Genomic DNA, 25,687 nt, shown 5'->3' with positions numbered 1-25,687 from the left:
TCACCACGGAGCCATCTCATTGACCTTACCTTGATTTTTCTTTTTTTGTTCTTTGGGTTTTCATCATTGTTTTGGTTTGGGGAGAGGGCCTTCATGTAGCGCAGGCTGGTCTTAAACTTCTGATCCCCCACTTCACCTCTCAAGTGCTGGGAGTATAGGTACACACCACCAAGGCTTGTCTTGATGAATTTAAATGAGGTTCTATGGCCTTAGCCCTGACTAGTAAAGCGGACTTGACTGATGCCTCAGGCTGTCTTCCAAGAGTCTCAGCTGTTCTCTGGTCCCATACACTTCCCCCATCGCCTTGCAGGTATCCATGATGTAATGGCTGGGAATGAAGACTTCCCTAATAGCTATAATTCCCAACCCCAGACCTGGGATCCTGCCTCTGCTGCTGTCCATTCTCCATGCCCATCTTCACCAGGAAGCCCCTAATGACAACCATCAGCCACTGGAGCCACATGCCCATGTCACAGCCCACAACACCTGTCCGTGTCTACAGACACTAACTAACCATCGGATCAGTCCTCAACAAGTCTCTCTCTTGTCTAAACAGGAGGCAGTGTGCTGCTGAGGACGAGGGGTGGGTTCTGAGCCAAACTCTTTTCTCCACTCCCTAAAGACCTCTTCAGCTCCTTCCCACCTTCCCATGTGAAGACTGGGGAGTGAGACAGCCAGAGCCACAGGTGTCTAGATATCTAACATCTGAAATCTTACCAGGATTCCCTTCAAGTTACTTTTTCTATTTGGGAGGGGAAAATATTTTTTTATGTGTAGACTGATTTGTCTAACATCATCGTTGAAGAAACTACTCTCCCCCAATGAATTACCAGGCACTTCCAGTGAAGATGAGCTGAGAGTGTGTGTGTGTGTGTGTGTGTGTGTGTGTGTGTGTGTGTATTTCTGGAGTTTCTCCAAAGTCCTTGATATAAGAATCTATAATCAGGATACACTGTCTTGATTAATATAACTTTATATTAATCTCAAAATGAAGAATCGTATGTCCTTTAGAAAATGTTTTGGCTTTTCTTATCCATGAATTCATATACATTATAATCATCTTACTGATTTCTATGAAAATGTTTAATGGATTTGGATTGAATTCAATCTGCACTTGGAAAATTGATGTGCTACCAATATGAATTATTCTATTTCACCTCACCATGACATCCCCTTTCCCTCAGCAACATTTGATTCTGTTGTTGCTGTTTTTTTGTTTGTTTGTCTGTTTGTTTGGAGACAGGGTTTCTCTGTGTAGCCCTGGTTGTCCTGGAACTCACTTTGTAGACCAGGCAGACCTTGAACTCACAGATCCCTTTGCCTCTGCCTCCCGAGTGCGGGATTAAAGCCGTGTGCCACCAGGCCAGGTCAAATTTTTAAAAACAGGTTCTTAGCTGTTTCTGTCAGGGAAAAAGGTCTGAATTCACGCTCTGCCCTCTGTGGGCGCCAGAGCCCTGGTAAACCATTTGACCTTGAGGTGTTCACATTCCCATCTTTGCAGTGAAGAGGATCACGGGACATCCTGAGTAATGGGGCTGGACCATCTGCATCCAAAGCACTGCCATTACCAGTGCTGTGATCTTGGTCAGGTAGCGTAAGTCTCTCTCATCCTCAGATTAGTCTCTAAGCTCTGAGGTCAGAGACAGTGCCAGCCCTACGTTTGACGTGACAATAATGACAGTGTCAGGTCTCAGAGGGTTATGGTAAAGACCACATAACGCCAATGAATAAAGCTTCTTGTAAGCCAGCCGGCCTCACTCAAATGCCAGCAATATCATCAAGATTATTTTATGTTTATTTATAACTTGGAACTCCACAGATATATTTCTATGGGAGTGAACTAAACTGCACTTTGCCTGAGTAGATTTTCAGAGAGGAGGGGCTGGGGTTCTCCAGCTGCCAAAGGGGATCATAGGTGTATTGCTGCTATGTCCTGGAGAACTGACCTGAGGAGCCGGGGAACGGGGTCTCTGCAATACCACTGTGCTTTCTGGAGAGCAGACAGGAGAAGTGATTTTTCGGAGGTCAGACAGACGGAGCCAGAAGCCCCGAGACCCCCAGTGTAATCCCTTCTATTGCTGTAGAGCTGATGACTGTTCTAGCATATGAGCCTGTGCGGTGGGGCAGGGGCCTGGAGCAGGTTCCGGAGTCGATATGCTGGGCTTGTTCTCAGGTTCCGTTCATAAGAGTCCCGTGGCTCTCTCACAGGGGAACCGAGGTGGAGACAGGAACGGAGGGGCTTTCACCTGCAAATCTTTGCTGGGAGCCACTCTTGGTTGCAGTGAACTTTGCCCTTGTACACTTAGAATTACAAATTGTGTCACTTCCCTGGGGATGCTTAGGTCATAGCCGGCCAGGGTCCTTTCTCCAGAGAGTTGGGAGGGAAGGAGAAATTTTGTTTTTAATCTTTTGCCCTTGCCTAGGTTGAATTAGTTTCTTACTTTCTTCTATATCATGCACATACTTGTAGTAAGTGTTCTGATTACTATCGGGGAGTCCAGTGCTAACAGGAGCTATCCTTGAAGAATGATGCTATGGATAATATCTTTCTATCCTGTATAGTGTTTTCCAGGCTTTCCATGTTTTCCCCATCCCACACTGAATAACATAAGTCTGCAGTTTGGGCAGATTGAAAGTGATTGGCTATTGATAGTTTCATGTAGGTCAACCTAATATTTGATATTTAACCAACTTTAGGGAGTGCTTTCACTGTAGCAAGTCAGTCTTCAGACAACAACAATTTTTTCTTTTAGAGGCAAGGTCTCAGGGAGTCAGGGCTGGACTCCATCTCACTATATAGCTGAGGATAGCCTTGAACTTCTGTCTCCCCCTCCTGAGTCCTGGAATTATAGACACACACGACCACATCCAGTTTAAATGGTCCTGTGGATTGAACCGATGGCCTCGTGCATGCCGGGAAAGCACTAGTCCGACTGAACTGCATCCCCAGCCACAGTAAACTTTACAGTCGTAATAGGAGGCAGGGACTCAGCCCTCTGTGTTGCCAGCAGCTTGTGCAAGCATGTGAGATTGACAGAAAAAAAGATCCAAAACAAATAGAAAAATCAATGTCCACCACAAGACATACAAATGAAATTACACCTTCTAAATTTAACACCAGCCACAGCATCTAACAGGAGCGAGGAGCTGGGAAGGGGGCGTGTGAGGCACCAATCACGCTGGCCTTTGCTGTGCCCACAGGAAAACAGGACAGAGCAGCACCGGTCTCAGCAGAGCCAGTGGCTAACGGAACCTTCATTTAAGCCTGCCATCCAGGAGTGCGAAGCACCCTCATCTTCAATCTCTCTAGGACTAGTGCTTCTAATGACCATATCTGACGCAGGGAGGAAGCAGGAAATGCATGTCAGACTGCAGGTGCTCCCAAGTCCCAAGCCGGGAGGGGCCGGGGAAGGTGTGGCACTCCCAAACCTCAATAGACTTCTGCCATGCAGATGGGCTGGGCTGACTGGGAGACAAGGACAGAGCAAGATGGCCGAGTTCAACAGTGGGTAGGGAACACAGGGAGGGCATGTGCTACCTCCCGTGGTTCATCTAGGACAGGCCACGGCTGAAGAACCAGCACCACATGGGCCGAGGTGGGTCAGCTCCACACAGCCTCTCTAGAATACAGGCATTGGCTTCTGCTCCAGCTCTTCAAGCGTTTCCTAGAAATCAGTTCTGTTCAGTAGCAAATCTGTATACGCAAGTGGCTCAGGGCATTAAGTTTTTTATAACAAAATAGAACCTAAGCCGACAAAATACGCAAGATGGTTGTTGTTTCTAAGGATTTCAGGAATGGTCGATAAATACAAGCAGCTGAAAGAAAGAGCAAGTGAGCTGGGGGGGGGGGGGCAACAGCAACAGTAAAAACTGATGGAAAATAAGAAAGGAACACCACGAATATCTAAGGAGGCTTCTCTACTCTGATTATTTCTAAATAATTTAATTCTTTTTTTTTTTTAAATTTTTTAATATATTTATTTATTATGTATACAATATTCTGTCTGTGTGTATGACTGCAGGCCAGAAGAGGGCACCAGACCTCATTACAGATGGTTGTGAGCCACCATGTGGTTGCTGGGAATTGAACTCAGGACCTTTGGAAGAGTAGGCAGTGCTCTTAACCTCTGAGCCATCTCTCCAGCCCCCTAAATAATTTAATTCTTAAAAATAAAATTTAAGCCAGGCAGTGGTGGCGCATGCCTTTAATCCCAGCACTCAGGAGGCAGAGGCAGGCAGATCTGTGTGGGTTCAAGGCCAGCCTGGTCTACAGAGCGAGTTCCAGGATACCCAGGTCTACAGTGAGAGACTATCCCAAACAAACAAGAAAAAACCTTTTAGCCGGGCGGTGGTGGCGCACGCCTTTAATCCCAGCACTCGGGAGGCAGAGGCAGGCGGATCTCTGTGAGTTCGAGACCAGCCTGGTCTACAAGAGCTAGTTCCAGGACAGGCTCCAAAGCCACAGAGAAACCCTGTCTCGAAAAACCAAAAAAAAAAAAAAAAACTTTTTCATTTTTATCATTTTATGTGTGCGCGTGTGTTTTGCCTGCATGTATGCATGTGTCATGCATGCCTGGTACCCAGAGAGGCCAGAAGAGGGCGTCAGATCTCAGACCTCCTTGGGACTGGAGTGACAAGTGCTGTCTTTTAGGTGTTAGGAATGAACTCGGGTCCTCTGTAAGGACAAGTGTTCTTAAACAACTGAACCAACTCTCCAGCCTAAGTGACTTAATTCGCAGAAATCAGAAATCACAGGCAAACACATCCTGCTTGCAAAAGGCAACCACACAACCAGTTCCAGTACACAACCAAGCTGCTCTCATCTGAAACGTCCCCAAACCTGAAACTGCTTGAGTTACACATGATACCACAAAGAGAAAATTCTACACTATGTGACATTTTTCCAAGCAAAAATCAGTTAAAATAGTGCAGGAAATTAAATTACCTTCGTGCTATAGCTCACTCAGTGAGTGAAGGATTACAGTGAATCTTACATTCAGATTCTCAGCACACGTGGCCAGAACTCAGAGGTGCGTGGGGGGCCTCTGAGGACACGCATGGGACACGGGTGGTGATGGCAGAGTTCTCTGCATGTTTCTGATTGGGAATATAGTCACATACATATCACAGCTGCCAACGCCCATCCAAGTGTACAAACACAGCAGACTCAAGGATGGAAAAAAGAGTGGGGGATGCCAACTGTGGTGGCACAAGGCTGTCACCCAGCTGATGTAAGAGGTCCTTCTGTATATGTGTTGCTTTCATTGGTTAATGAATAAAGCTGCTTTGGTCTACAGCAGAGCAGAACGTAGCCATGCTGAAAGAGATATAGATAGGGAGTAGGCGGAGTCAGAGAGATGCCATGTAACTGCCAAAGGAGACAGATGCTTTGGAATCTTAACCATAGGCCACAACCGCATGGTGATACACAGATGAACAGAAATGGGTTAATTTAAGAGTTAGTTAATAAGAAGCCTAAGCCATTGGCCAGTGTTGTAATTAATATAGTTTCTGTGTGATTATTGGTTCTCTGGGAATCCGGGAAGCGAACAAGCACACTCCGTCTTTACCCAGCACTGCAGAGACAGGGTTTGCTGGAAATGAAAGTGGCCAGATCACTTTTATTTTACATAAGGAACCAGAGTTCCAGGCCAGCAGGCCACTCTAGTCAAATCGGTGAGTCCCAGGTTCAATGAGAGACCCTGTTCAGAAACTAACACACACAGTGACTGAAGAAGCCATCTTGGTGTCAACCTCTGGCCTCCACACACACTCCTGGGTGTGTGTGTGTGTGTGTGTGTGTACACAAAGACTTTTTGTGTCTCTTGGATTTTACTGCCTTTTCATAGAATTCACTGAGCCTTAGACTACAGCTATTTTTTGTTTTTTAAAACAATCTTTTTTATTTTACATATCAATCCCTGTTCCCCCTCCCTCCCCTCCTGCTGTTCCCCCCCACCTCACCCCCCACCCACTCCTCAGCCTCCCATGGGGAGTCAACAAAGTCTGTCACATCACTTGAGGCAGGATCAAAGCCCTCCCTCCTATATCTAGGCTGAGCAAGGTATCCCTCCATAGGAAATGGGCTCCAAAGAGCCAGTTCATGCACTAGGGATAAATCCTCATCCCACTGCCAGTGGCCCTATAAACTGCCTAAGACACAGAACTGTCACCCACATCCAGAGGGCCTAGTTTGGTTCTATGAAGGTTCCCCAGCTGTCAGACCAGAGCCAGCTGACCCACTAGCTCGGGTCAGCTGTTTCTGTGGGTTTCCCCATCATGGTCTTGACCCCTTTGTTCATATTATTGCTCCTCCCTCTCTTCGACTGGACTCTGGGAGCTTGGCCCAATGCTTAATTGTGGATCTCCACTGCAGCCATTTTAAGTATATACTCTGACAGATGTTGACAGCTGTTGGATGTGACTATATTTCCACCCGAAAACGTATCCCAAACTCTGCCATGGCTACCAGAGTCCCACCGTGCCCCATGCAGCCAACTTCCTCAGCCCCTTCCAGTTCCACAAAGGCACCACAGCTCTCCTCGTGCCACACGGACAACATCCGCTGCCACCTACGCTTACCTAATCATTACCCTCTTTTTAGACTATGGTACCACATACTCTGACACACAGCTATGTAGCCATTGTGACAATAATTCAAAATTTCACATTAATCAAGTTGGACATCCACTGGGAATTAGCCTATTGGGATGCAGTTTAATCTACGAAACGTAGCCTTGAGAGCAGACACGCCAAGGTTTCCTGTGAGCGTGGGCAGTGTTCCTTGTCACTGTCCACCTCCACTTTCTTGGCTATAAAATGCCATGGACAAGGGCAAGCACCTCGCAGAGGTGAAAGAAGGACTAATGGGCACGCTACAGGGAGACAGTATTTTAAAGGCTTATGTACATGTGATTCCTAGCCGGGTGGCCGTAGTGCACATTTTTAATCCCAGCACTTACGAGGCCAGGCAGGAGGATCTCTGGTTTGAGGCCGGCCTGGTCTACATGATTCTGGAATAGTTTGGCATCTTCAGAGATGCAGGCTATGAGGAAGGCCAGTGGGTCCGCAGAAACACAGGAGCAAAGACCGATGACAAGCTTCCGGAGCTGTGCATCCCAGTTCCTAGGGAGGAGGGATGATGGCCGAGCACGGAGAACTGGAGCAAGGCCATGAGAACCCATGGAGCTGTTCCCCAGCCTGCGTGCCCAAGGATGCTCTCCGTTAACATCCAGACCACTTTGATTTTACATCAAGGAAGCAAGAGGGATATCTAACAGGAGGGTTTCCTTGACCTTCCTCCACATCACACCTGAGACTTTCACTGGACTCCCAATCCCTGCTCCAAAATGAGGTGAAATTTAGAGTAGGCAATCACAGCCGATGAAGTGGGGAGGGCGACATTGAAAATACCCTGTCCTCTGTCCTCCCACGCAGCTTCCCAAGTGTCTCTCTTTCGCCCTGTGCCCCACTCCTGTACTGTTGGCTGAGGGTTTCCCCTTGATAGAGGCAGGCGTCAGAAGCCACGCCTAGCAAACAAAACCCGAGGTCACTCCAGAGTTTGGTTTTTCTTAATTACTATTGGGAAAAGTTCAACCGTTGTGAAGCTGCCCATTCTGAGGGTGTTTTGTTGTTGCTGTTGTTGCCTTTCTTTTGTTTTGTTATACTTTTGTGTGAGAGTCATGAATGCAAATGTGGGGGGAGGGTCACACACCTGTGTGCAGAGGCCAGAGGAGCATGCCAGGTGCCCTACTCTATCACAAGGCAGTCTCTAACTGAACCTAGAGCTAGGCTGGAAGCCAGCAAGCCCCAGTGATCCTGTCTTCCCCTCCCCACGGAGCTGGCTTTACAGCCATGCTCAAGACCATGTCTAGCCTGTGACATGGATGCTGGGATCTGAACTCAGGTCCTCTCGCTTGCACAGCAAACATTCTTGCCTGCTGGGCTATCTCTCCAGCAGGTGTTCTTTGGCGTTTTGTTTTTGTTGTTGTTTGTTTTTAGTGACCATTCAGAGCCAGGTAGAGAGCGTTGTGAGTCTGTAACCTCAGCACTCAGTAAGTGGAAAAGGGAAAGTGAAAATTCAAGGTCATCCTCAGCTACGTCCTTCCTTAAAGCAACTTCAAGGCCAGCCTGGGCTACAAGAGATCTTGTCTTGAATAAAACAAAATAGACAAGATAGCTAGACAAAGTAAATGTGGGTATTTACTAAACAGGGAATGAGCATCCAATCCCACAGTTGGGGTAGTCGACCAGCAGAGCATAGGGCACACAGAGAGGTACACGCGCCTCCACCCTGCTACCTTCCTAGAGGGTCCCCCACCCCCACCCTGGCCAGGCCGGCAGCTGCTATCGTTGGAATACGGTTTCATTCTTTCAAAATTCATGTTGATTTTTCGACTTCTGACCCCAAGGATTATGGAGGAGACCAGTGGGGGGTGAGCTGAATGGTTTTTCAGGTTTGCTTGGTTTTGTTTTGTCAACTTGACATAACCAGGGTCATTTGGGATGAGGAAACAAAAATTGAGAAAATGCACCCATCAGATTGGCTTGTAGGAAGTCTGGGGGGCAATTTCTTGACTGATGATTGATAGGGGAGGGCCCAGCATATCAGTGGGTGGTGCCACCTTTGGGCAGGGTGGTCCTGGGTCATCTAAGAAAACCAGCTGAACTGAGCAAGCCATGGGGCCCAAGGCTTCCCCTACAGCCTTTTCCTGCCTCCAGGTTCCTGCCCTGAATAAACTCTTTCCTCCCCAGCAGAAACCCAACCAGAATAATATAGCCTTTCAAATGGAACTAGGTCCTCAAAAAACCAATGTCTTTCTTGTGGGATTGGGTTGGTTCTCTGGATTATGATAAACTCATAATTTCTTCCTCGGCGTCTGGCTTTCTGGCAGGAGTGGAAGCCACACAAGGGCCTTGCCAGAAGTTGACCAGACACCATGTTCTCTAGACTCATGAGCTATGAATACTGCTGTTCTTTATGAATTACCAGTCGTAGATGCTTTGTTACAGGAACGGAAAACAGACTAAAACAGTTACTAAGCCAGTCTGCCAGTCATTGAGGAACCTGGCCTGTCTCTCCTGGGTAAAAAAACGTCAGGCCTCAAGGACAAGCGAGGGGCCCACCTAGAGGCAGTCACGAAGTTGCCGACAGTGGCCACCCCAGTCTGACTCAGCTGGCACTGAACTGTGTATCTCCAGAGCCGATCTTGAAGAGACAAGTCAGCAGCAAACCACAAACACAGAAATCTTGATGCTCAAGTCCAATCTCCCTCGCCTGGGGTTTTAAACAGAGGTAAAGGGGTGAGGGTGGACCCTACTCAAATGTGTCTTTAACATCTCTAGTTTACAGAAAAGAGTGCTTCAGAAGGAGGAGAGAAATGTTTCGTTTCTAATTAAAGCACCTTTCTTATGAGCCATGAGGAGGAAAAAAAAAAGAAAGAAAAACTGAAAACATGATCCAAAGGATAAAAAGGCAGCAAGACAGAAAACAGCCAGGAGGGGAAAGGAGAGAAGCAACAGACACAGCTGGAATATGTAAATGACAATCACAAGAAAAAAAGATAGGAATGATTAATAAAATTAATGAGTAAACACAGGCCCTACGGTCACATTCTGCTATATTATTCAGAAGTTAGGAGATCAAAACATTTTTAATAAATCTTCCAAAGGAAAAGAAATCGGTAGAAAAAGAACGGATAAACTTGGCCCGCGTTATTTATAGATCAAAGGTGAGAGATGGCTGCCAGGACTAAATGGAATGGAGAAATAATTTAGCCAGGCATGGCGGCACAAACCTATAACCTTGGCCCTCAAGTGTTTGAGGCAGGAAGTTGATGAGTTGGAGGCCAGCTTAGGCTAAGATCAAGGGAAGAAGGGAGGGAGGGAGTAGGGACAAAAGGAAGGGGGAGGGAGGGAGGGGGAAGAGCAGGCATCCACACAGAGCTCTGCAGTTTATAAGCTATCATATATACATCATCCTCTTCTTCACCAGGCAACAGAGTATCACCCCTGTCCTTGTTTATCAAGGTACAAAATGCTACCAGACATTAATGGTTGCCACAGGCCACCTGTGTCATGCAGACCCCCAGCAGGCACAGAGGTGGCTGAGGGACACTTGTCACTGAGGACTCTACACAATGGCTGCTTCTCAGCACTGGCTCTGAAGCCCTCTTCCCCCTGGTTCTATCCTCTCTCCCCGAGAAGCCACTTCTCTTCCCATCCTTCCAGGTCCCCTTAAATGTTTGGTGATTACAACTGGATGTCTAAAGGTCTCTTGACATGGTATGCAGAAGGAATTCAGTAATTGCCCAGGGACTAGTCTGATTCCACAAGCAGATCACACTATGCTGGTGGGTGGCCCTGCGGGCATCCTCCTTGGGTGACCCTGACAGGCGCCTATGCTGCCTTGAGTATCCTTGAGCCCACGAGCCTGGTCCATGCACAGGCAAACCAGATCCTGTCCATCCCCAGCTCAAATTCCTTCAGGACAGTTCCATCATTGTAAGAATAGAGGCCTTGCTTGGTGGGGATGTCGTGCCTGTGAATGAAGCCCCAGCACCCTGTAAACCAGGTGGCACATGCCCGGAACCCCAGTGTGCGGTAGGAAGAGAAGTTTGGTTACTCTCAGTTACACAGAGAGTTCGAGGCTAGCCTGGGCTCCATGAGCACCTGTCTCCAAACAAAAATTGAGGAAAAACAGTGCGGAGGCTGCAACTCAGTGGTAGAGGATCTCCCCAGGATGGGCAAAGCCCTGGATTCAGATCCCAGGACTAGAGAGAAGTGGAGACAAAGACAGAGAGACAGACAGACACAGAGACTTAAGTCCTTCCCCTACCTGGCTCTGTGCCTATCCCTCCAGTTCCCACCACTCAGTCATGTTCTTGGTACGTGGTGATTGATCCTTACCAGTCTCAAGCAACTGTGAACCCCTTATGGCCCTGTTTCCATTGCTCCACCTGGAAAACTATTGATCCTTCAGGACCCCGCCCCCCCCCCCCCCCTGGTTTTTCGAGATAGAGTTTCTCTGTAGTTTTTGGAGCCTGTCCTCAAACTCATAGAGATACACCTATCTCTCCCTCCTGAGTGCTGGGATTAAAGGCATGCACCACCGCTGCCCCCTTTTTTGTTGTTGTTGTTGTTGTTTTTGAGACAGAGTTTCTCTGTAGTTTTGGAGCCTGGCCTGGAACTAGGAACTAGCTCTTGTAGACCAGGCTGGCCTCGAACTCACAGAGATTCGCCTGCCTCTGTCTCCCGAGAGCTGGGATTAAAGGTCTGCACCACCACCGACCAGCTCAGGACCCGACTCAAAAGCATCTCAGAGGCCTCTTCTTGGTCTCCCTGGACAGGGACTCTTCTGCAGACAGGATCTGTTCCCCTGGGCTCTGCACGCACAGGTGACGTGATCACACGTTGTACACTCCCCATCCTGAACATTCGCTGCTCTGACAAAGTGTCTGTTGAGCAGTAGAAGGCATGGGAATTTCTCCCCAGACAGAGGAACAAGGGAGGTGAGATGGCCACTGCTCCAACCCCGCTCAGCAGAGCTCCTGAGCCACCTGCTTGAGGACCACACTAAAACTAGGCTGGTGGAATGTCAGTGACCCCTGAAATCCCGCCTTGGTTGCTGCATTTGGATTGGGCCAGGGAGGAAATTTGTCACCAAGTGGCAAAGGAGTGATGTCAGCAGTCTCAGAGTTCAAGAAACCGCGAGGGCTGGAGAGGTGACTCAGTGGTTAAGAGCACTGGTCACTCTTGCGGAGGACCAGAATTTGGTTTTCAGCACCCGCGTGGTGGCTCACAACCATAACTCCTATTCTTCTGGCCTCCAGGGTAACCAGGCATGCATACGGTACACATATAAACATGCAGGCAACAAAACATTCAGACACAGAAAATGAAATGAATAAATCTTTAAAACGAAAGAGAGTGTGAGAGTTAAATCTTGCTTTAAAAAAAAAAAAATCACCCCTGGGCTGAGCGGTGGTGGTACACACCTTTAATCCCAGCACTTGGGAGGCAGAGGCAGGCAAATCTCTGAGTTCGAGGCCAGCCTGGTCTACAAGAGCTAGTTCCAGGATAGGCTCCAAAGCTACAGAGAAAAACCCTGTCTTGGAAAAACCACCCAAAATAAATAAATAAATAAATAAATAAATAAATAAATAAATGCCGGGCAGTGGTGGTGCACACCTTAAATCCCAGCACTTGGGAGGCAGAGGCAGGCAAATCTCTGAGTTTGAGGCCAGCCTGGTCTACAGAGTTCTAGGACAGTCAAGGCTGTTACACAGAGAGACTCTGTCTCAAAATAAACAAATAAATAAAATTATGCATAAGCCACCAAGATCAACGTGGGGGCATTTCCTCAGTCCCAGTGAGAGATGATGAGGGAAAAAGAAGGAAAGGAGAAGCATTCCACAGACATTTACTGACCAACAGATGCAACCAAGGCCCTGCAAGGGATGTTCAGGGACGCCACGGCAGGTCTTTCTCTTCCTTGAAGCATGCGACAGCCTACCAAGAACGCGACATTGCACGTGTCCAAAAGATGCACACATGCACACAAGCAAGCACCGCCTCCTGGGGACAGAGCACAAATGTCGGAGCGAGGCTGCCTGAGCTGCTGTGTGCAGAGCAAGGTCAGACTGGCACCAGGGTGTAGCCAGATGACATCTCTTGAGCAAGGGGTGGCTTCCTGTGATCTGGCACAATGTCCTGGACATAAGATCTAGCTCATGCTTGAAAGGGCAGAAAAGCTGGGCATGGGTAGCACCCACCTGTAACCCCAGTGTCAGGAGGAGGCAGCAGGATCAAAAGTTCAAGGCCAGCCTCAGCCTTTAAGCCAGGCTGGGCGATAATGAGCTCTGTCTCGAAGCTTTTTTTTTTTTTAAATCAGGAAAACAAATTCTTCCCATGCGTGGAAGGCACAACAGGGCCCAAAGCAGAAGAGTCTGCAAGCCATCTTCCCGCTAAGGATAAAGCAGTTTCATAAACCTTTTGGAAAACTGAGCAACCACACAGAGGTTTGATGGAGACCCCTAGCAGGAGGTGTTGAGACAGAGTCTTCAGGATGTAGCTCAGCCTGACCTCAAGCCTGTAGCCCTCCTGCTCAGGCTCCGAGGTCCAGGATCACAGGTGTGTACCACCATCCCCCACTGAGAACCAGAAGCTTAATGGAGGCAAACACAGCCCTGTTCTGGACCACTCATCCAACTTCTTAAGTATCCCCATGGCTACTGAACATCCTGAATCTCGCATGGCTTCAAAACCGAGTCCCAGGCCAGTAAGATGGCTCAGCCAGTAAGGAGACCTGACTTCCAAAGGTTGTCCCCTGACTTTCACAGGTGCGCCACAGCATGTACACCTGCCACGGCACTCACACATACAAACTCATCACGCACACGTGCACACACCATGATAATTAACAAAATAGACCATAAAAGATAACTAAGGAGGGCTGGAGAGATGGCTCAGTGGTTAAGAGCATTGCCTGCTCTTCCAAAGGTCCTGAGTTCAATTCCCAGCAACCACATGGTGGCTCACAACCATCTGTAATGAGGTCTGGTGCCCTCTTCTGGCCTGCAGGCATATACACAGACAGAATATTGTACTCATAATAAATAAATAAATATTAAAAAAAAGATAACTAAGGAAATAAGAACTAAATTTAAAATAAATAAAATAAAATTAAGGCCCTTCTCCCTAGGGATACTTTATGTGCCTCCTAGCTTGGGACAGCCTCAGATTACGGCTGTCACAACTCCATCCCCGCCTTGTCCTATGTCACCCTCATATTAGAGAGTAAAATCAATTTCCTCTTGCACCAGAGCTGGTCTTACATTGTTTTCACCAATATTACTGGGGCGACAGTCTTTAAAAACTGGATGCTGCAACTTTCTCCCAGAGGTCACGTGTTGTGAGGGAGCCCCAGAAGCCACATGCAGAGATATCAAGGCTGCAGAAGCAGGACAAGGAATTCTGAGAACCTGCCAGGAGAGCCAATCACAGACTACTGAGTGAAACAGGCCCAGTAGCCAAAGAAAGGGATCCCAGACGGTGCCACATGAATCAGGAAACAACCCAGAGGACCCCGAGAAACAAACTGCTTGAGGACCCCAAGCTTTGGAGGTGCTAGGCAACAACGGGTAACTGAGACATAATACACAAGTGGCCCCACTACACAGACAGGCTGCGGAGAAATGAGCCATCCCCCATTAGTGAACTTCTTAGACAGCCCAAAGTGAATTATCTGTCAAACATGCTTATTTCTGAGGTATCATGCATTTCCAGAATGGCTTTATATTACCACGAAGGGGATGATACAGCCCAGTGAGGACAGTCACAGTTAGAGACATCAGTGGCCACTGGCTAAGTGGTGCTGCTGTCCTAACAGCTTTGTACCGAGACCAGCACATGATACTCGATGCCCTGAGCAAGAACTCGGTCACTGTGGCCACCTGGTCACCTTGCACCCACAGACAGGGTGTCATCCTGAGTGTGGCCAAGGCATACAGGTCTGAACTGTGACTAAGGACGCATGATCTGGTGAGGGGGCAGCTGGGAAATGACTGAATGATTATTCTAGGCTGGCCCACCCGAATGAGATCTGTTGTTAGACATAAACTGCAAAGTCTATGGCTATACCACCTTGAATACCCAATCTCATTTCATCTTGGAAGCTAAGCAGGGTCCGGTCTAGTTTAGTACTTGGATGGGAGCCTGAATAACAAGAAATCTAGAATCCTAGTGATTCTCACAGAGAACTTACTAAGGCCCTGGAGAGAGAGTATGGGTTCATGTGTGCTGGTGTGTGCACACACATGTCTTCATACAAAGCAGCCTCACTCCCCATAACTGGTCCAGCCTGAGCTTCTGTTTCCCTTAAAAAAAAAAATCCTGGCTGTCTATAAATGCTGACCCCCCCCCAAAAAAAAATCACAAACACGGGAACACGAAAGCTAACCACAAAATGTCAGTGAAATAATGTGGGTGAAAGGTGGGCCCTAGATTGCCTGAACCATGACGACACACTAGGAAAGCTCTGTTTACATAGAGATAAGGATCAGAAATGACCACAGAGAAATGTGACCAGGGAGAAGGGACTGAGTGGGGTTTCTGCGACCATTTATGTGTTCAATAATTCATCACCCTTCAATCACCAAGTTGGACCCCATGGCCCACAGCTCCTTCCTCTCATCTTAGGATCCCAGGCCCTCTTCCTTTGATGCCCAGCTATATTCTCTTCAAAGAGGGAGAGCTGCCCTCTGTCACTCCGGGACAGCGGGAGAGCTCAGGGCCTTAGGGCCCCAAAACGAGGTTGAGTAGGCCTCCTCCTGAGTCTGCCTCCAGCATATCTCCCACATCCGGCTTCCTCGTCGCCAAAGTGCCCAGGCCTGAGCCCAGACCCGCTACCCTCCTCTTAGTCCGGGCCCCTCCACCTCACCCTTCTCCATTTCCCACACCCACCTGACCATGGCTTCACAAAGAGCTTTCTGTTACAGGCTTCCCCCCTCTCTGCACCCACTTTCCAGGAGTGGAGGGGACGGCTTCCTAACACATTCCAGGTTCTCCCATCTCTTGGGCACTGGTCTTTGACAATGCTCAACAAAGGAATTGGGGCAATCAGAGTAACGAGCAGGCAGCTCGGATGCCTGGCCCCAAAGCCCCTCCACACGGCTTACAGGTGACTCTCCACCTAACTCTCCCTGCCTCCCCAGACTGTAGAAGCCCCGGGGCACTCATCTGTGAAACGGGATACTGTGAATATTTATACACATTTAACTCTCACTGTGGGCAGGACTATCTTTGGAAGCCTCATCCCCTCTCCCATCATCCTCTTTGCTGAAACACTCCAGGACCCCCCAGAGCCAAAGTCTCCCTCCCTAAGGGGGTAACTTGCTGTCTCATTCATAAGCAAGTCTCTTCACAACCTTGCAAATGAAGACCTCAACAGGCTACTCATTCCGCTAGAGACCTTTGCTCCCAGATAGCCCTCCTGCCATAAAATCAGTCTACAAACTATTTGTCAGGGATCCCTAGGCCCTAATTTCTTAACGACACACAGCAGAAACTACCAGAAGCCTGTGAGAATGTGCAAGGATCTCTGAAGTGGTTACCGGCCAGCGATGTGTTCACCGCCATCTCGGCTATATCTTCCACCCTCCACCCTTTCATGCCCCCTTCGTCCCCAGCCGTCAGCTGCCATTCTGAGTCTTGCCTGTGTGGCTTCCTTGCCTCATCTCAGGAGCATTTAAGGCAGCCAAGGGCAGGCCATGCTATAAGAGGCATAGATGTCAGAACCCAGAAGACGGAGCCTGTAGCTCCTCCTGACTCACCCTTCCGCCCCAGTGAGCCATAGACACAGCCTGAGAATCCCACAACGGACAATCCCAGTGTGGCCCTCGGTGCCCCAGACCCAAGGCTGCAGGGCTCCACTCTTCAGTCTGTAATAAATATTCTTTCATTACCTAATCTACAAGGCCCCAACACCACCTTAATCCCTTTCGCCCAACTGCACACGGTCTCCTCACTCCATCTGCTGGCCCCTTGAGAAGAATCCAGGACAAGATGTCAGTTTGCTCCAAATTCCATGTCTACCTCTAGCCCTTCCCCCATAGAGCCAAGTACAGGCATGGTGTGTGTGGGCTGTAGGAGACTCTGGCACCAATCTGGCATGGGAACCATTTCCTTGGTGCTGCTCCCAGCTATAACAAAAACCACAAGGCCCAACCAGAACCACAGGTGTCTTCTATGAAACAGAGCCACCTCCATGAGCCAGGAGAGAGACCTCGCCAGAGTCAACAAGCAAGGAGAAGATAGAGGAGGAACACATGGGCAGGACTTGCATAAGAAAGTGAGCCCAGGTGGGTCTGAGGCAAGTCTAGGGTGTTTGCCGGAGATGGGGGACCTGAATGCCTGGCCCCCTTACCCCTGCCCTTCTCATTCTCGAGGGAGTTTCCATCCCACAGGCTGGAGGAGCAAACATTAGGGTGAAAGAATGACGCTTTTCTCCACGCCCAAGGGACATGGGTCCTGGGTATCCATCCCCATAGCAACGCTGCACGGACCTTGGTTTCCACAGTACTCAGAGATGGGATGCAAAACAGCTGTAAGGGAAGGCAGACTTTGCTGAGTGGACCTGGGAAACTATGCACCTTGTGAAAAGTCACATTGTGGGGCTGGAGAGATGGCTCAGCAGTTAACAGCACTGTGCTCTTCCAGAGGACCCAGGTTCAAGTCCTAGCACCCACATGGCAGCTCACAACTATCCGAAACTCCAGCTCCAGGATTTCTGACATCCTCACACAGATACACATGCAGGCAAAACACCAATGGACATAAAATGAAAACAAACAAATCGTTAAAAATCAAAAAAGAAAGTCACATTGGTCCCAAAGAAGTGACTCAGAAACTTCTGGAACACATACTAGAAGCTTGACCTCCAGCTTCTTATCTCAGGCTCCCAGTTTAACCTTGGGAGGGCCCCTTTTCCTCCTTCTAATCCCAAAGCCAAGTTGTTCCAGGCACGGTTTCATGTCAAGATTATGCTCCCCTGGGGTACAAAATTCTTATTATACATTTTTTTTTATTTTGTAAACGTGTATTTATGTATTACTGGGGGGGGCAGTGGAGATCCAATTCAGGAGCCTTGAGCGTGCTAGGCGAGCAAGCATTCCACCACTGAGCTAAGCTCCCAGCCTCGAGAATCTTTATCTTAAGTTATTATTTTTACCTTTTCCCACTGTTCCCAACTGGGGCCCTTATTTCTTTGCAGCCCTGGTATCTTTTAAGACCAGTAATCCTGAGTTCAAAACTGACCTACAGGGACCCAGGCCACACCTATAACCCACCCTATTGTGACACTTTGGAGCCTCCAAGTTAGGTCTCTTGCTGACTGGAGATGGTGAGGCCCAGAGTGACATGAGCCTGAAGTATCAATAACACAAACCTCAGAGCGAGGGGCCTCAGACTAAGTCCAGGCTCCAAACCAAGATGACGATGTTTCCATTGACCTGAGGGACAGAGACCCAGGGTCTCTACAAGCTGGGCCTTCCACAGAGATCTGGGTGACAACAAACAGGCAGAGACAGGGCTTGTCGCCGGTAGACAAGGAAAAGAAGGCAGGATCCTGCTCTCAACTAAGTGGACAAATTCCCACCCCCATGTGGGAACCCTGGTCAACGAGTCAGCACACCTGGGCTGTCCCCTCATTTCTGCTGCCAATGAGTAGCAGCTGCTAATCTGTGATCCATCCCTAGGAACCTGCTGGGGCTCTGGACTAGATGCTCTCCCAGGCCCTCACCTGTGCTAACACCTTCTGATCATTTCTAGAACAAATCAGAAGGCCTAAGTAGAGAATCAGGCAGAAGAGTAGAATATCTAGGCACTGCTCAATGCTGGCCAGTTTCCATAGTCTGGTAGCGGCTCTGTCTGAATTTCAGGTATACCCTTGCTCTCCTGGCCCCTAGCTGGTCATCTCCTTAGGCTGACCACCAGCCCCATCCCCCGCCACAAAGAGCAGAAGCAGGAATCTTCCTGGACCACATCCTGGAAACCGCTCCCCCTTGTAATCTGGTCAGTGGTTTGCTGGCCCCTGGGGACACACTATCTACAGTCACTCAAGTCTGCTCCCCACTAAACCTAGATTCTCTGTCATGGCAGAGCTCCTGTGTGCCCATCCTAGCACTCTGGGCAGACGGCAGACCTAGGCTGAGGATTGAACTGCTCAACTTCACTAGAAAATGCTTTTTGCACCCCAAATATTTCCAGCCAACAAGCAGGTCAGAAGTGTGTGTGTGTGTGGGGGGGTTCTCATCTGATTTGTTCCCTTAATGAACAACACACTGGGGAGATTATACCCAAGGCCCAGGGACCCTGGCAAGAAGAAAAAAGAAGAAATGCTTATTTATTGGAAGGTAATGGTTCAAAATATGTCCCCAAGCCCCAAATGCTGCCAGATCTAACTGTCCTGACCAATCCCCTGTAGTGATGGCTATGGGCATCCTCCTCGCAACAGAACCATTCACAAGCAGAGACACAAGCTGAAGCCACCAACCCAGAAAGCTACAACAACGACAGGTGTTCACAAGAGAACACCCAATACCAGGAAGCAAACAAACAAAAACATGGTGGTATCCCACAAATCCCCACGGGCTTTAGCCCAGTGCCGAGCCATGCAAGAAAACTTCTGTGAAATTAGCTGAGCATGATTAGCCCACATCTGTAACCGTAACACACAGCAGGTAGAGGCAAAAAGGATCAGGTGTTCAAAGTCAACCTCAGTTGCAGCAAGGCCATTTTAGGCTACATGATATCCTGCCTCAAAATAAAAAATAAAATTTAAAAAAGATCTGTGAAATAGGTTCCTTCCTCCCTGACCCAGAATGGGAAAACAGAACTTTGAACCGAGACCTTTAAAAAAAGTTAAAACCGGGCAGGAGTAGCACACGCCTTTAACCTCAGTACTCAGGAGGCAGAGGCAGGTGGATCTCTGAGTTCAAGACCATCCTGGCCTACACAGCAAGTTCCAGGACAGCTAAGGCTGTTACACAGTGAAACCCTGTCTCAAAAAAAAAAAAAAAGTTAAACCCCGGCAGAAGCCATGTTTTCCTCTAAACAGCCAGGAGGCAATGGACTAGGCTCCCAAAAGTTCTCTCATCAGCCACCAGACGTATCATGGGGGTCACTGCAGGCTATGCCCCAACCTCAAGCAGACCATGATAAAGACTTTGGCGAGATGTGGGGAAAAGAACTCCGGAAGCAGACAGAAGATACCTGAAGATAACTGGCCACTTCCCACTTCTCAGGTCATGTATGGAAAAGTGGAAGGCATACCATAAGATGGAATCCAGGGACATCTCTGGGGAGCCCCTGCAGACCAGCATCACAGCCCTTCTTCAGTCTCTGGGTGGCTCTGGCAGTCTGCCTCTCTTAGCACTTGGTGGGAACACAAACTAGTAAAGATGCGGGCGCCTTTTCCACCCTTCCAGCATTAATAGCCCACTAGGACCAGCAAGCTCCACACCAGAGTGGCTAAGGCAACCGTCCCCAGTTGTGTCCCCATACCCTGACTTCTAGGGGAGACCACCTATCTGCTGGTGACACTCTGAGCTCTGGGGCAGAAGCACGATATCTCTGATAACCGCATGTGCTCCTTACAGCTCCTCACATAACCCAACCAGAGGCTTTCACCCACGTTCCCTTACATCTTGGTAACAGCCATTTCTGCATGCAGGGCCAACAGTATCCCCATCTGACAGAGTACTGAGCTCACACAAGTCAACCCCATCTGGAGTAAAGCAAAGACAATCAGAGATCAGAATTTGCCTTGAGAGGTCTCTTAACCCGGGTTCACTGATGGAATGGCAGGACAAGACTAGGGGCGGTCACCTACTCCACTGAGCATAGGTGGCTGAGTGGCCCAGAGGCCCAATGTTTTGCATCCTTTCTCTAGGGCAAACACCGGATGGCATGGGGGTGCACACCCCGGGGGGGCATCAGTCCCACCTGAGTGAGACCTGGGTGGAAGGGGAAGGCACGGGATGGAGAAGGGTGGCACTCACCTCCCTCAGCAGCTGCATCCCTTGCAGCTCATCTTGCTGCTGCTGGGCCACGGTGACCCCCAAGACGAGCGTGTGCACAACACAGGAGACCACAGAGATGATCACGATGGGGCTGAGACTGAGGGGTAGTGTGATGAAGAAGGAGAAGACAAAGAAGGCCTGCCAACCCACCGTGTCGCTGGCTGCGTGGGCACGTGAAAAGTTCAGGCCCAGGTATGAGAAGATCTGGGCTGTGATGAGCAGCCACAGCAGGTAGGGTACCACTTTGCGGCTCACTCGGTCCGGGAGCAGCCCCTTTTTGCAGAGCACAAAGAGGATGATGTCCAACACCAGACCAATGCCGGCCACCATGAGGGGCGCCAACTTGTCGCTGGAGAAGACCACCGCGCACATGACCACCACGTAGCAGTCAAAGAGGGCCGCAAAGACCACCAGCACCAGCAGTGTCTCATGGCGCTGCCTTTTGAAGTAGGTCTGATAGAGGTTCTCCAAGGACTCAGGCACGAAGGTCAGCCGCATAAAGCGAGGCAGGCACAGGCAGGACCCCGAATTCCGAACAGAAATTTCATGGGTCCGGCCGACCCCGCGGTCGGGGTCAGAGGGCAGGCTAACCGAGTACTCGGCAGAGTACTCAGCCGAGTACTCGGGATCCGAGAAGCCCTGGTTCCTGGGCATCTTGGCTGGTGGCAGCTTCGAAGGAACGAGGGAGAAGTCCGCGTCAAGCCGCTCACCAGCTCTTCCTAACTGTGGAGGGTGGGAAGGCTCTTCTTGGTTACCGATGAAGGGCGTACACCTGGGGCAGGAATGCTGGATGGGTTCCCAGGACACAGGTGGCACCGATCATCTGCAACTTAAAAGGACATGGCTAAGTGGAAGCGCCTCTTTCCTTGCCACCCACCCCACCCCTCACACAGATCCTTGGCTACACAAACCTCCAACCCCACAGCCTCCCAAGCACGCCCACACACAGTCGGGTCCACACCAGACACCCGGTTTCCTGCCTCTGGCTTCTGGAGGGGCCTAGCCACCTCTCCATCCCTCGCTTGCCAGGCTCTATCCCTGACTTCCTCACCTAAAGTCCCTCCAGGCCCAATTCCTCCAAGCTGAAAATTAAACGTGCCTGGAAGGAGCAGGGGCGGTCCTGGGGATTCCCGCATCTTCCTTCTGTTTACTTCCTTTTCCCCATCCAGCCCTGGGAGACTCCAGCCCCTTCCCAACCTCTGGCTCTGCAACGTCGCGGAAGCCCAGCCCTGGATCCTGGCTTGGCGCTGACCTGTATGAGAACTCGGGAGCCGCGCGCTCCGGGCCGGGTCTGCGGGGCCGGGTCAGGCGGGTTTCAGCGAGCCGCAGGCTGCTCCCCGCAGCGCCGCCACGCCACCTCGTCCGCCCGGAGCCGGAGCGCGGCTCCCCTCGCCGTCAGGCCCCGGGTCGGACCGGGAGAGGCGCGGGGCTGTGGCTCAGCATCCGCGGGCGCAGAGAACGGTGGCGGCGCACGCTGCGGATGGCGGGCCCAGGCCGGGGCAGCCTGCCAGCATCCTCTTCCCGCACGCAGAGCGAGCCAACCGAGTCCGTGCGCCGCGCTCTGCACACTGATCCACGCGCGCCGCAGGCCCCAGGAGGCGGGCGGCCCCTCCCCGCCTTGTCGCCGCCTCCTAGGCGCAGGGTGGAGGGGCCCCCTCGCTATCCCCAGTGTCCCCCACGTCCCAAGGCCCGGCGACAGCTGCGTGGAAACACCGGGTGGGTGGCAAAAAGGAAGGAAGGAATAAGGCGAATCCACACCTTGCCTCGGGCAGGCCGTGTTACGGAGGATCAAAGCCGGGGATGTGCACTCCCTGCAGGTGAGGCGTGCTCGGGGCACCCCCTTCTTCAGCCCTGGCTTCCTTCCGGGGCCATGAGAGGCCTGGGCTGAGGTTTGGGGGCCGCTCCCCGGGTAGGCGCGCCCCCGTCTCAGTGTTCCCGCCCACACTGGCAGCCCAGACATCTAAGCGTGGGGCTTGATCTCTCAGAGAGGGGATATGCAGCCTAACCTGGGGACAAAAGCGGACTGGAGTAGCTCGGTTGGCACATGGCACATGGAGCTGGAAGAGGTCTTGCTTCACGAAGATCTCCAGTGCACATCCTACCAATTGAGATGTGTTTGGATTCTTCCTTGAAGACGCAAATGCTCCTTTTGAATCTACCAACCTTCTAAGTCGGAGTATCAGTTATTTTTCTTGTATTTGACAGAACACGTTGTTAGGAGAGAAAGTCGTTGTTTTGGAAGAAAATGTGCTGAGGGACTGAGGACAGCTCTCAGTGTTAAGGGATCCCGAGGAAGGAAAAGGGTGCTGGCTAAGGATGCCTTGTCATGCATGGGTTGGCCTGTTTACGATTTCAGGCATCCATCCCCAACATCCAGGGAATAGGTCCGTGATCTGCCATTGCTGTATGGGTGTCCCTCATCTTGCCTGAAGAGGCCCCACCTGGCCTCAGCCCACATTCCCGAAGGCTTCGATTAGAAGGCGCTGTGTAATAACTTCGGATATACGAGAGTGGTCTGAATGAACCATCACCCCCATTGTTTTGTTTGGTGTTGAGAAATTTGTTTTAACTTGTTTCTTGATAGTAAAGGACATGGTTTTCACCCTTAACAAAAGAGTATGTTGGGGAGGAGGAGAAGAGGAAGGGGAGGAAGGAAGAGAGGAAGAGAGAAAAAAAAGGAACCTGGGCTATGAGTCGGTTGATAGAGTCCCTGGCTAGCATGAAGAGACCTGGGATTCAGCCCACAGACTGAAGCCCCAACACCGCAGACCAGAAGTAATAAATGCCTGGTATCCCAGCACAATCAGAAATTCAAGGTCACCCTTGGCTGCACATCAAGTCTGAAGCCAGCCTAGGCTATGTAAGACCCCCTCCTTGTCTCCTAAAAGGAGAATGCAGGTGGAATGTGCCTGAACTGCTGGGGACACAGTTGAGTGGCAGATGACATGCCTCGTGTGTCCTCCAACAAGATCCTGGGTCCAGTCCCTAGTAACCACAGTACTTAAGAGCGTTTGTTGTTCTTGCAGAGGATCCAGGCTTGGTTTCCAGCACCCACATTGAGTGGTTGGCCACAATCTGTAATTTCTGTTCTAGGGGATCTGGCGCCCTCTCCTGGCCTCTAAGGGCACCAGGCACTCAAAAAGTATACAAACACACAAGTGGGCCAAAGACTCATACACATAAAATAAAAATAAAGGCTAAGGGTTGGAGAGGCATCTTAGTGGTTAAGTGCACTTGCTGTTCTTGCAGAGAACTGGGGTTCAGTCCCCAGCACCTATGTGGTGTCCCACAACCTTCAGTAACTCCAGTTCCATGAAACCTGGTGCCCTCTTCTGGCCTCCATGGACACCAGGCACATACACAGAGCACATACATACATTCAGGCAAAAAAAAAAAAAAATCATGTATATAAAATTTTTAAGTAAAATAATTTTAAAGGCCCATAAATGCATAGGTTTTCTTTTGTTTGAATTTTTTTTTTTTTTTTTTTTTTGGGTTTTTCGAGACAGGGTTTCTCTGTGGTTTTGGAGCCTGTCCTGGAACTAGCTCTTGTAGACCAGGCTGGTCTCGAACTCACAGAGATCCGCCTGCCTCTGCCTCCCGAGTGCTGGGATTAAAGGCGTGCGCCACCACCGCCCGGCTTTTTATTTGAATTTTTCTGTGTAGCTCTGGCTGCCCCAAAACTCAATTTGTAGATCACGCTGGCCTTGAACTAAGAGAGCAGTCTGCCTCTGCCTCCCCAGTGTTAGGATTAAAGGCATGCACCACCACGTGGTTTATCATGGGTTTCTTATGACACAAAGACACTCAATTATAGCTCTATTAATTCCCCCCAATCCTTAGGGTCTGCAGTGCTCCCTCTTGTGGCAAAACCATGATACATACCTGGAATCTGCCCTGAGGTTCCTTAATAGGGCTTCCACTACCACCAATGTCCCAGACCCCCACCCCCTCTATACCCTCTTTCATTTAAAGATTTATTTTTATTTTCTTTGTATGAGTGTTCTGCCTCGGTATATGTATGTTCACTGTCTGCATGCCCAGTGCTCAAAGAAACCAGAAGAGGGCATTGGATCTCCTGGGACCAGAGTTAGGGACAGATATGAGCCGTCATGTGGGTGTTGGGAACCAAACCTGGGTCCTCTGCAAGAACAGCTGGTGGTCTTAACCACTGAGCCATCTCTCCTGCCCCTTCACCTTGTTTTGAGAAGAGAGAAAGCTCCACTCAGAGACACTCCTGACCTAAGCTTAGCTGCCCACTCAATGTTCTTCCATAATCCTCCCTGCTGTAGCAACTTGTTTACTGGATGTCCTAAGAGCCAGCAGGACATGAGGAAGACCAGAAGATCTGGCCTCATCCTCTGACTACTGCCGGCTCCGCTGGGCACCACATCTACCAACAAGGCAGACACTCAGGTAGACACGGTTCACAGCTGCTGATGACTTTACAATTGGACAGGACCCTGTCAGGTTGGGAAGGGAGGGTCTGATTGGGCCTGACAGTGACACATGGGAGGTGTCTGAAGCCACCTGGCTGACGTCTGACGATGGCAGCTAAATGCATGGAGTGAATGTTTCAACTCAGAGGAGCAGCTCACATCCCAGTCCACCCATGAAGGAACTCATCTGTGTGGTTCACAGTGCTTCCCAAGGTTCCAGGCACTGGCTGATACATACTCTAGCAGGACGAATGAATGAATCCTTAAAAGAGATTTGTATTTTGGGGTTTTGTATTGTTTAGTTTTGCTTTTTTTTTTTTTTTTTTTTTTTTTTTTTGTCTTTTGAGACAGGGTTTCTCTGTGTAACAGCTCTGGCTGTCCCAGAACTTACTCTGTAAACCAGGCTGGCCTCAACCTCACAGAGATCCGCCTGCCTCTGCCTTCCAAGTGCTGCGATTGAAGGCGTGTGCCACCACTGCCCAGCTGAGATGGTACTTTATAAGGATGCTAGCCGTCCCTGAGACAATCACACGGCCTTCTTCCCTGGTACTGCAAACATCCAGATCAAAAGGACATTTGAAACTAACCCCTCTCAGGGCTGGGGATGTAGTTCCGTGGGCAGAGTGCTTGCTCAGCATGCATGAAGTGCTAGGTTCAAATCCCAGCATT

General features: G+C 49.8%; 1 protein-coding gene across 6 annotated transcripts in view; it reads right to left on the bottom strand.

The window, feature by feature from the left end:
* Window positions 1-22,465, bottom strand: part of Adcy3 (adenylate cyclase 3) — a 77,144-nt gene extending 54,679 nt beyond the window's left edge. For 2 of the 6 annotated variants that reach the window (XM_057767838.1, XM_057767883.1), the window contains exons 1-2: window positions 21,832-22,280; window positions 20,559-21,402 (exon numbers count right to left, since the gene is read on the bottom strand). In XM_057767838.1, coding sequence (XP_057623821.1) covers window positions 20,559-21,233 — 675 coding nt within the window. In that variant the 5' untranslated portion in view covers window positions 21,234-21,402; window positions 21,832-22,280. Of the gene's footprint in view, window positions 1-20,558; window positions 21,409-21,776; window positions 22,281-22,337 lie in introns of those variants that run through there. The other 4 variants (XM_057767872.1, XM_057767847.1, XM_057767855.1 and 1 more) reach the window with 4 other exon arrangements.
* Between the last annotated feature and the right edge of the window lie 3,222 nt (window positions 22,466-25,687).

This window comes from Chionomys nivalis, chromosome 1, assembly GCF_950005125.1.
Source record: "Chionomys nivalis chromosome 1, mChiNiv1.1, whole genome shotgun sequence".
Classification (NCBI taxonomy): Eukaryota; Metazoa; Chordata; class Mammalia; order Rodentia; family Cricetidae; genus Chionomys; species Chionomys nivalis.
The sequence above is the reverse complement of the archived record's forward strand: the minus strand, read 5'-3'. Positions and strand labels throughout refer to the sequence as shown.